Source organism: Epinephelus fuscoguttatus, linkage group LG17 (assembly GCF_011397635.1).
Source record: "Epinephelus fuscoguttatus linkage group LG17, E.fuscoguttatus.final_Chr_v1".
Taxonomy (NCBI): domain Eukaryota; kingdom Metazoa; phylum Chordata; class Actinopteri; order Perciformes; family Serranidae; genus Epinephelus; species Epinephelus fuscoguttatus.
In genome coordinates, this window is record NC_064768.1 from 16,122,208 (window position 1) to 16,133,988 (window position 11,781).

Below are 11,781 nucleotides of genomic sequence, written 5' to 3' on the forward strand. Positions count from 1 at the left end.
TAAGATGTAGGACAGGAGAGTTTGAAGAAACAGCCGACGTGCACGCCTCATCAGGAGGGGACCGCTCAGCGAAAACTCTTTTGTAATAAACCACCCTTAAAGCAGCAGGTTTACTATGAATGAGTTTGAGCACCTGCCTGTTGAAGGCGTGGGCGTTGGCGTCAGCCAGGAGCAGAGAAGCAGGAAATGAGGAGGGCTGGTCGTGGGGGAGGGGTTGGGAGGGTGTCGTCCAGGCATTGCATGCAATAAGTTTTACTATTTGTTTGAACGGGGCAGAATGGTTTTAAAAACGTGCACTAGTTTTACCAAGCCAAGTGGGCTGTGATTGAATATTCAACTGGCATCTGTAACGGGGAATGATTTGATGCTTTAAATCCTTGACTATATTTGATCAGTAACCTCCAGTCAGACAAGTGATCACTCCCTGTTTGTAACATGACATTGCAAAGCAATATAAACCCAGTTCTAGTTTTCAAATGTGGAAAAACAAAGCTATAATTCTACTCATTGTGGTTGTTGGTCTCTCGCTATTGTGTATCTGTACTTTTATTTTTTTATTTTTTTGTTTATTTTATTTGCTTGTATCAATCAGTGGGAATGTGCATTTGGTGGAATAGTTATGTAGGCTTTAGACAATTTTCTTTAAAGTAACAAAATATAGACTTTGCTCGCCTGCATGCCAGAGTATTGTCCTTTTAAAAAAAAAAAAAAGAAAAACTTTTTTGGAATCATATTTATTATGAGAAAGAAAAAAAATATAAACACTTTTTTGGGGGTAAATGTTTATTGATTTAGTGGGACTGTTTTAGGCTAGCAATATTTGTCCAGTCTCTTTAAGATGCATTTTAAAGATTCCTACACAAACGTCAGTAATTCGGGAGGTACAAGCTGTTTTCAGAGGCAAGGGGGCCCGGCTCTTTGCGTCGTGTTCAAATTCAAACGAGGTACTTTCTTCAAACGTGGACCCGTTAAAGACCGAACCCCTCTCCTCTTTACCAGGTTACTTCAACGAGCATCCGTTTTGTCTCCTCGTTCCTGGTTTGTACCTGTGGCCACGCCTCTTGGCGGGGGCTCTCCTGTCTCCATGGCAACTCTGCTGACCCTCACAAATGCACTTCCTCTTTGTGAAGGGGTCCCCATGGCATCAAGGGAGCAGGATTACCTCTTTTTAACCTTTTTAAAAAAAAAAAAACGATCCATAACTCTGTCCGTGCCCCAATAGAGAGCATGAATTATTTTTAAATTCCTCTCACTTTGATATATTGTTATATCTTAACGGATTTGTAATTTGACATTGTGTATTGCGTATTTTAATTTTATTTTTTTGTTTTTTCCTTTTTTTTTTGGTTCCTTTTTTTCAGGGTTTGTTATAGCTCTGCTCTGTTTCTCTTTTTTTTCTGCTAGTGGTCTCTGAAGCTGTGTGTGATTGTCTCATAGCAATAGAATCATAGAATTGGAACATTCCAATTCTGTGAATGGAACGCTCCGATTCTGTGAATGAACGGAACCCTTTCTGACCAGATGTGAGAGGGCGGGGCATGTTCTGGCTCTGCCCCTATAGAAGAGGGCCATTCACTCGCTGTTATTGCTATTTTGTGACATGTTCAAATACTTTTTTTTTTTTTTTTTTTTTTTTAGCCTGCAGGGAATTCTTGTGTTAATGTGCAAAGTAATAAATTGGTATTTTATGCCTATAATGTAGCTGGTGTGTTCTCATCATTAATGACAGATGGCATGTTGCGCTATTGAAAATGGGTTTTTATAGTATCATTTACAGAGCTAGTTAACACCAAGGTGTTTATGTGCATGCATTTTGTCACTAGATGGCATTCTTTACCAAGGTAATGAGTTAACATGATTACTGAGAACAGTGAAACATTTAGGATCTATCCATTGTTACCTCGATGGTCATTGTAGAACAGCTTAATGAAGATATCTTATTTTCTTACAACCTGTGATCTTGCCATGTTTTTAACCAGTCTTTTTAAGTGTAAAGAACAGCTACTGGGACAGTGTATGGACCTGAGGATCTATGTCCTTTACTACACTACCCTAAAATACTGATGTACTGTAGCTCAGGATCTAACCTGTAAAGTAAGTAAGTAAAATTTATTTATATAGCACTTTTCACAGAGAGGACTCACAAAGTGCTTCACAAGATAAAATACAAAACATACAATAATAAAAACAATGCAAAATACACAAAAACAAATAAAAAGTAAAGTGCAGCGAAATACAGAGATGATAAAATGGACAATTAATGGAACGCATGCCTAAACAGATGTGTTTTTAACTGCTTTTTAAAAGTGTCCACAGAAGAGGCCGCTCTCAGCTCATGAGGTAGTGCATTCCACCATTTAGGTGCAACAGCCTTAAAGACTCTATGACCTTTCGTCTTTAATCTTGTGTGAGGGACAGTAAGTAGGTGGCCTTCAGCGGACCGCAGTGACCTGACAGGACAGTGAAAGGACACCAGATCCGTCAAGTATGCAGGTGCTTGACAATGGAGGGCTCTGTAAGTGTTGGTTAGAATCTTGTGCTGGATCCTGAAATTAACAGGGAGCCAGTGCAGGGATGCCAGGACTGGAGTGATGTGAGTGAACTTATGTGATCTGGACAGAAGCCTGGCGGCAGCGTTCTGGACCAGCTGGAGGCAGTCCAATGAAGTTTTATTTAGACAGGTGAAAAGAGAATTACAGTAATCCAGACGTGAGGAAATAAAGGCATGGATGATCATTTCGAGCTCGGAATAAGTTAACATGGATATGAGTTTGGAAATGTTTTTGAGGTGGAAAAAGCAGGAGCGAGTGACAGTTTTGATGTGGTCATCGAAGAGCATGGCCTGATCAAATGTGACCCCAAGGTTTCTCAAATAGGGGCACACATTTGCACTGAGGGACCCTAAGCAGCTGGCCACTTTAGATGCTGAGGCGTCAGCTGCAATAATTAAAATCTCAGTTTTAGCTGCGTTCAACTGAAGGGAGTTAGAAGACATCCAGTCCTTAATTACATTCATACAATCGTACAGTGAGTCAATTCCATCGGTCCTATCAGGGTTAAAAGAAAAATATAACTGGAGGTCATCTGCATACATATGGTATGAGATACCTTCAAAATTGCTGATGACATCTCTGAGAGGGAGCATGTATAGCGTAAAGAGGATAGGCTCAAGCACTGAACCTTGGGGCACCCCACAAGAAAGGGGGGCAAACTCTGATTTATGAGGGCCAACAGCCGCAGAAAAGGATCGATCAGACAGATAGGATTTAAACCAATGAAGGGCGGTCCCTGAGATTCCTACCCTGTCCCTCAGCCTGTCTAAAAGGATGTGGTGATCAACAGTGTCAAAGGCTGCACTGAGATCAAATAGAACCAGGATAGTGAACCTGAACATGTAGAACATCAAAAAAAAGTATTCATGTAGCTGGTAAGTAGTTTGGTAGCTTTAACTGTAAAAAATGTACGGGTTAGGGTTAGGGTTAGCTTAACCCTAATCCTAGCCCATTCATTTATCAACATCCTGACAGGTACAAGGGCAAAATATAGAAAGGAATGGGCTCTCCTGTGTTCCTTAATATTACATGTCTTCAGCATCCTCAGAATCAGCATCCAGCTTATTACCAAGAGTTTTGGGGGTAGAACATAAACTAAAGACAAAATGAGATTATTAATAAAAGCAAGTGCTGCAAAAATCAAATGAAGAAAATTTCAATAAAAATAAGAAAGCTACTGTAAAAAAATAAGTACCATTTATCTGAATAAGAATAAAAGCTGTGCAGTTTTTAGAAGCGATGGTGTCATCCGTCAGTTTATTAATTAATTTAGATGAGATTACAAGCACTCCGCTTATAGGTGTTTCAATCTGGAAAAATGTACGAAGAAAAAAAAAGTTTGGGGAGGGGGACTTCTGCTTTATGGACAGGGAGAGAGACGGGAACAGCAGGGGAAAGAGGAGGGAGGACATGCAGCAAAGGGCCTGGGCTGGACTCAAACATGGGCCGCTGCAGTATGGACTTATGCACTCTACCCAGAGAGCTACAGCAGTGTCCTCAAAGTAAAGACAGATTTGAGAAAGACCCTGGCAGCTGCAGCTGTGGTTCAAATCAGCTTAAAAGGACCCAAAACCATTATTTACACACAGCATATCAAGAATGTAATATGAAACAGTTAAATAAAAGAGCAAGCTGCTAAAATTGGGCATTTGATTGACAGCTCTAATAAACTTTTTTTTTCCCACTCAGAAATTGTATCTGAGACTTTTAAAATCTATACGCCAAATGAAAGAATAACATTTAGACATTTAATGTGAAGAATGATGTCATTTAATGTCCGCCTCTATAGCTCATCTTTCCATTGATAGCTATTTGCTAGAATTCAGTGAACCTTGACTGTCAAAACAAATAAGGTTCTACAGCCAATAACGTGTTTATATAGCGGTTATGATGTGTCTTTTCCTCTGTCTACCAAAATGGCACATGGCCTGACAATTTTACACACCACTGCCTGAAATTTACCTGCGTTTGGCAGCTGGTGACCTCGGCAGAATACATTTTAAAAATAGTATTTTATCTCATATTCTTCACAAATATGCATCACTACTTATACGCAATTCCTGACTTGGTTACCCTTTACAAAAACATTTATAGATAACTTGTCAATCAATTTTCCACTTTCCCTGTGACTCTGGGTACAAAGTAGCTGTGGCTGTTGTGTCAGCTGCACCTCCCTCCCCTCCTGGTACCTCGGGTAAAAGAGGTCATGCACTCTGGAATAAAGGCATCCAAGGAATTTTCAGTATTTTTGTGTGTAAAATTTCATTAAGCAGGAGAAAAATGTACCCGCTATGTGGTAATATTTCTCTTTATTATGATGATTATAAGGCTGCATGGCATTAACTGTAGTGTAATTTCACTACATCTACATTTGTCTGTTATTCATTCAGCCGTCATTGGTATTTGTCACCTTCCTTTTCTCCCCTTTGTGTATCATCCCCTCTACTCTCCCGTTTCCTGTGTCCCGGCTGGTTGTCATGGCCACCGTTACCAAGGATAGCGGAGGCTACAGAAGAAAGGAAACCTGAACCACAGATCTTGATGCCATGATATTTAATTCATCGGCACGATGGCACAACAAGGCTCAGTGTAATGCAGATGGAGCGAGAGCGGTCTTGGGTAGAAGGGAAATGTCTGGATATGGGGACAAAGAGGTGCTGTCACATCCTTCTGTTACAGCCAGGGTCTATTTGTTTCAACCTCTCGCTGTTTAATTAACAATATATTGATAATGACAATAATAAGTCACTGGATATATCATCAGTCTGTTAATATGTCAGTTACAATTTTGTGATATTTGACTGAAAAAAAAAAGATTAATGGTGTCAGAATTCAGGGTTTTGTAACTTCCTTTGTCCAGATGACACAATCAGACAATAGACCTCATTTAAAAACAAAAAAACAAAAAAAACCTGTGTATTTCTCCTGTAGCTTTTCAGCATTTTAACCTCAGTCGCTGTTAGAGAAAAAACCCTTTTGTGAAGCTTTCTCTTTCACTGCAGACAAAAAGCTAATTTTTGTGAAAGCTCCTTTAAAATACACACGAGTTTGTGCTGCACAAAGCAATACAAAGTGTGTAATCCTCATTGTCGAGGCTCCCCCACATGTTGTCTTTGTGTTAACTGATCCACCTATGGCCAGCGCTCCATCCTCGACCATCCATCCCTCTCTCCTTTTGTTGTCTCACCCTCTTTTGCCCTCTCCCTCCCGCCCTCCCTCCTGCATTGCTGTTTTTTTTTCTGCCTAGGGTTCAGTGTTGCTCTCGCAGGTTGGACCGTCTACAGCGGTACTGAAGATGGGAGGCAGTGGACAGATGCTCTACTTACCCAGAAGTCTCACTATACGGCCCTGATTTGTTATTTATACCCTGTCTGGACCCCAGATTGACCCATTTGGGCTACGTTGCTACCGAAGGAAGCAGTTGGGGGCAGGGTGAAGCCGAGCTGAAGTGGCCTCGTCAAGGCTTGGACCCTGGTGCCGTTTATTGTCAACAAGGAGACACTTCAGCTGGCAACAGCAGCAGCGTCTGATGACGAGGTCTGCTGGCTGCTTTTTTGTGATTTAGAGGAACAGATTTGACGCCTGTCTTGTGCGAAGTTTGATGTGGATTCTTGGAAAACCCTGCTTGAAAAGGTGGCTGGAGTAACCTCTTTTGACTGACTCTTAAACAGCTTGGTGTCCATCTCTACAGGATGTTTGCTCCATTTATTTCAAGAGGACTGAACACTGAATTTCTGTTCAAGAAAGGGTAAAAAGCCACACCGATTCTTTTCCTGTGTAATCAAGCATCACCCTTTTCAACCTTGTCGTGATAGGATACACGCAAAGCAGCATCAGTGGCCTTGAATCCAGGTATCAGGTTATATCAGTCTGATCCATCTAGGTAAGGCTACACCATACCGGGAGTGTGACACTGAAATACGCTGCAGCTCAACAATTGGCTTTCTGGATTTGAACCAGAGCTGAAGGCAAAGAAACACTTCAACCAAAAAGGGAAAAAAAAGACCTGGCTGAGATCCATTTCATCCACAAGGCCTGGAGACTGCGGAGCCTGATCGATCCTGCTACTGCGGGCTGCCACAGGTGGCTGCACAGCTATCGGCTGCTCAATAATGCATTGACTCAAACTGAGGAATGAAAAGAAGGAGAAAGTGCCTCTGATCCTCTGAAAAGGTGGATGACTGTCGAGGGAAAGCAAGTGATTACTTCTGGGCAACGGCGAATTGAGGGCACGTGGAAGTGAAAAGTGAGCAGATGTTGAAGAGGAAAAGAAAAAGAGAAGAAAATGGATGCTGATAAAGTGGCATTGGGGCAAAGACCGTAGGAAGCCTGACAGGAAGGGAACAAGTGAACAGAAGGACTTTTAAGGCAACGAACAAGGAAAACAAACTCTTACAGACAAAGGTGAACCAGTAATCCATCAGACATTGGTCTAAAACAGTGCTGTCATCATGGTGAACACTGGCATGCAGCTGATCAGCTTCACCTGTGCAGTGACTGGCTGGATCATGGCGATCGCCGTCACGGCCTTGCCTCAGTGGAAGGTCTCAGCCTTCATCGGCAGCAACATTCTGACCTCAGAGATCAAGTGGGAAGGCATCTGGATGAACTGTATCTACCAGACCACTGGCCACATGCAGTGTAAGACATACGACTCCATGCTGGCCTTGCCTCCAGACATCCAGGCGGCCCGCGCCCTCATGTGTCTGGCCATCTTCATGGGCTGGCTGTCCTGCACCGTGTCCTGCTGCGGCATGAAGTGCACCACCTGTGCCGGCGACGACCGCCGGGCCAAGGCAGGCATCGCACTCTCAGGCGGGGTTCTCTTCATTCTGACAGGTCTGTGCGTGCTGATTCCAGTTTCCTGGACTGCCAACACCGTGGTCCAGGATTTCTACAACCCCAATGTGCCGCTGATGCACAAAAGAGAGCTGGGGCAGGCTATTTATCTGGGCTGGGCGTCTGCGGTTATTCTCATGATCAGCGGAGCTGTGTTAAGCAGCACCTGCCCCCTCATGGAGAGGGGTGGCAGGTACCGCAGGGGCTACATAGGCCGAAGCTTTGCTAATTCACCCGCTTCAGCGCCAGATCCCCCAAAACCTATCACGTCTAACAGTGTACCATTAAAGGAGTATGTGTAGGAAGAGGAGGAAGGAACAGCAGCAGGTGGAGACGAAGGAGGTTAAACTCTGGTTCTTTCCTACATTTACCTTCTCAAGGTTTAAGTCTGTGAATTTTAAGCTATAAATTTAAATATATATTTATTAATATATTCACCTTATATATTTTTTGTATATCTCTTTGTAATGTTTAACTTGTCTTTGGTACTTTGACTTTTGTTTGAAGTTTTACTGCACTGTGATTCATGGTCGTGCCTGAAAAAAGCCCATTGCCTATATTGTCAAATCAAAAAGGATGACTGTTATGATGGCTTTAATGATGGCTCATGTTGTGAAGATTGCGGTGATTTCTTAAGCAGTTATTCTCTGACAGTGTCATTACCTCTCCATTTGTCACATAAAGCCTCTGACTGAGTGTGCCTACACTGGAAGTGTGAAATAAAACAAGCTTCTTACAGCGTGCTTCCCTATGTCACTATGTTTTGCAGTGGTCTTTATCCTTGTGTGAGTGCAGATTTGTTTCTGAAAAATACAATTTGTTCGAGCCATTTTGACATCACAGACAACAATACTGTCAGTCAAGTATAATATGACACTACAGGGTCCTTTTGTGGAAAAAAAGTCAATATTGTAATTTCCTCTTCATCTTTAATAACCATACAAAGTCTGGTCCGTGCACACTCTTCTCATCCGAGACAGGGCTCAAAACACCACGTGCATATGGACATTAGTGCATGTCAAATGTGAGCTGTGTACGTAATTCTCAGCTCTACATGCACTGGTACACATACCATGATTCAGAAAATACGTTGCACAGGGCACTTACTGTAAGACTCTTGCAACTGACACTTTTCACAAGCTGTCATGCCACACGTTCATTTTCTCATGCAATGAAAAACAAATTTACAACTGACAATACTGTGACGCAAAAAAAGGACACTGACAGCACACACAGACAAGAAAGAGCTGCAGTGCAACAGCAGCACCATATAAAACACTGCAGTCAACCAGCTACTGTTGTATTTCTTTCAATTTTAAAACTCTCATAAATTAAATGAATAAATCTTCCTTCAGAGGTTTGCTGAAATTTTCAGTGCAGTCCTATTCAGGATGACCCTGACTATGACCATGTATAAATTGTATTTATTTTATAGTTAGTTATTTTACGGTACAGTTTTGAGAAAATTAAAAGGTTAAGTCAGCTCAAATTACATTATAAAACATTGTCACACTTGAACTGTCACAAAAAAAGAAAATGTTGCAGCAGTCCACAATGGATTTCTTTCTATGGATCCAGCAGGTGCCATGGCAGACGTGTTGGGAAAGAAGGTTAATACACCCAGTGGTGCACTAAGAAAAAATTGGGTGCCGGTAAAAAAAAAAAAAATTGGTGCATGTAATTTTAAAAGTTACACACATCAGTGCACTGAAAAAAAAACTTTTTAGCCTGCAAGAACATGTCCAGGTACATTTATATGATCCAGTCCATTACGGTCTATCTGAGGTATACATGTATGTTGTCTCAGTACTTGTTTCACAATCCCAATCTTGTCTTCCAGCCTGTTTGGGAAACCGTCTGATTCAGAGGGTGGTCAGAGTCCCTCCATGTTGCTTCTGCTCTCGTCATTGGCACTCAATAAAGAAGGACACTTTGCAAAGTATATCTGAAAGCAGACAGAGACATAATTAGTTGACCTGCAAATCTTCATCACCCCCACTACTATCACTGACCGTAAATAAAACAACAGCTATTAGAGATTTGGCTGAGTGCTGGTCTCGAGTCAGCTTGTACTAAAGCATAAATTATGTATACTGACATTAGACCAAATCACATGGCTTTCCCAGGGTAGGTAAAAAAGTTTTCCTGTTCTTTTTAAAACATTTTTTACATTTACTGATCCCAGAGTCCTCTTATCGGTCATTAAAAGTTATATTAACAAAAAAAAAATCTGAAAACTCAATAAAGTGTAACCAGAAAAGGGTCTTACCTAAAAGTCATGACTTCATATTTACATGTCAAAAACTGCTATTTTGGGCATTTCTAAAAAAAGATTTATGATTCTAAACAAAAGGATGTTGCTGTCAAACTTCATGTTGCGGCTTAAAAATATCTATACATAGCTTTACATGAGAGTCATCTATACATGATTAATTAGTTATTATATGCACAGAGCAGACTACACCGGCATCATCAACATTAAGACACTTTACCTGTGATGTGGTCTTCTGTACTGGGAGACTCCAAGGATTTCCATCTTTTGGGAGCAGATTCCAAAAGAGAGAGATCATCTGGTCTCAGAGTCTGCAGCAGAGTCTTCCTCCTCAGAAATCTAAACAAGTGAGTTAAAGGGAAAAAAAGCCCCAGAACATAATATAACCCAATGCACACATGAACAGAAAAGATACTGTTGTCGATAGTGACGCTCAGCATCCTGCAGCCACTCCAGCATGTCGGAGACTGAGGGGGTGGTGGCCGAGCGCTCGGTGACAGTGAGCAGATCCAGACTGTCTGCGTTCTGCTCGTACAGCTGGAAGACCGCAGAGACCTGGTTACTGATAGAATCTCTGACAGACTGGAGAGAACACCTGAAAGATAGATAGTATAGGCGCCACTGTCAAAATCCAAAATCTAGTTGTAAATTCACTCCAAATAAATGTATCTAATAAAAATAATTTAAAAAACTGGCACATAGGGGTGCTGTTTTTTATGGGGCTCTGGGCAGAATATAAAGAGGGTGCCATGAAGACCCTTGTCCATCACGTGCACTGAACTTGCACATGGCATGGTAATGAAAGGCAACAAGATTGGTCACAGGTCAAAAAGAGTGTAAAGAATAAGCAGCAGTGCAGATATCTAAAAGTGGCTGATGGTATGCCACTCTTGTTTTAGTGGCATATGCCAATTCAGAGGCACTTACAAATGCTATGTCGCTCATGTTTTGTGTCATAGATACAACCTCCCACTGGCACCGCCCTCATTTCTATTTAAAATGTACACTTACCCCCAGAATAAAAACATGAAAGTAGCAGAGGACTTTTATTTTGACCAAGAAAGGCACAAATTAGTGCAGAAAACACCCACACCCTTGCATATACTTACTCTTACTGACATAAACTACACAAGGTCATGACAGGTTGCTACTTTTACAATTTCAGAAGAGTGGTACCTGCATGTAAAACATGAGTGACAGGTTTTTTGTGAATGCTGTAAACCAGTAAAATGGCAGCAGCATATGAATAATCAGTCAGAGTCAGCATATACCACTGAAAACAGGATGTCTGACTTTGTACCCTTTACTATCTTGCATTAAATCAAATGTTAAGTATTTAAAACTCATCAAATTAAACTAATTTAAGTTTTGAGAAAAGCAATAAAAGAGAGGCATGTTTCAATCTTGGTCACATGGATTATGCTGGGGATCAGTTGAGGCCCATAGCTCATATTTGCCCTGAGCCCCTCTAACAGGTGGAGCTGGCCCTGCATTGCTGCTGTTATAATAACTGATTATTAATCTACCATATCAGCTACATGCCAAAAAGTCTAACTCCCTGTGCTCCATCCCTGCATTCTTATTTTGTGTTGCAACTCTTTACCCAGCTACTTACATCTTCTCATTGAGTTTGCCAAGCACTGTATCCATAGCTTGCGAGAGCTTGAAACGCAGCCGCTTCTCCAGGTCAGGGAAGTCTCTAAGCGGTGTGATGGAGATTTGGACATTGGAAAGCGCTCGTAACTGCTCCGCCAAGTTCCCGAGAGACACCATGAGAGGGCTGCACTCGGCCAACACAGTCGTCCATACTTTCTGATTGTTCTCAAGACTCTGGAAGCTTTTCCTCAGGGCTTGGTGAAGTGAGAGAACCGGTGCAGGTTTGGACATTTCAGGTGTTGATTTTAGACATTAGTTGACCACAAACTCAAAGCCGCGTGTGTGTGATAAACGGATCTTTAAGGTGAAACTATTTCAATCCGTTTTGGTGTAACGGACTCCTTCAATGCGATGTCTGTCAGCCTTTAAAGTGTAGTAATTTCATGTGCTAACAACATCACATTTCTACCATGTTGCCTGAACGTACTTCCGTCCTCCTGATGTAAACACTGACGTTTGGTG

At 41.7% G+C, this 11,781-nt stretch overlaps 2 protein-coding genes across 2 annotated transcripts; one reads left to right on the top strand and one right to left on the bottom strand.

Annotated features, from left to right (window-relative positions):
- Window positions 1–6,979: 6,979 nt before the first annotated feature.
- Window positions 6,980–7,693, top strand: cldn35 (claudin 35). The gene has a single exon (XM_049603068.1). The coding sequence runs from the start codon at window positions 7,004–7,006 to the stop codon at window positions 7,691–7,693; it is 690 nt and encodes a 229-aa protein (XP_049459025.1). The 5' UTR covers window positions 6,980–7,003.
- A 624-nt stretch (window positions 7,694–8,317) lies between these two features.
- c19h1orf109 (c19h1orf109 homolog (H. sapiens)) lies at window positions 8,318–11,761 on the bottom strand. The gene is made up of 4 exons (XM_049603069.1): window positions 11,279–11,761; window positions 10,079–10,258; window positions 9,884–10,002; window positions 8,318–9,336 (listed from the first exon to the last, which is right to left on the bottom strand). The coding sequence occupies exons 1-4, from the start codon at window positions 11,548–11,550 to the stop codon at window positions 9,296–9,298; spliced, it is 612 nt and encodes a 203-aa protein (XP_049459026.1). The 5' UTR covers window positions 11,551–11,761; the 3' UTR covers window positions 8,318–9,295.
- Window positions 11,762–11,781: the final 20 nt, after the last annotated feature.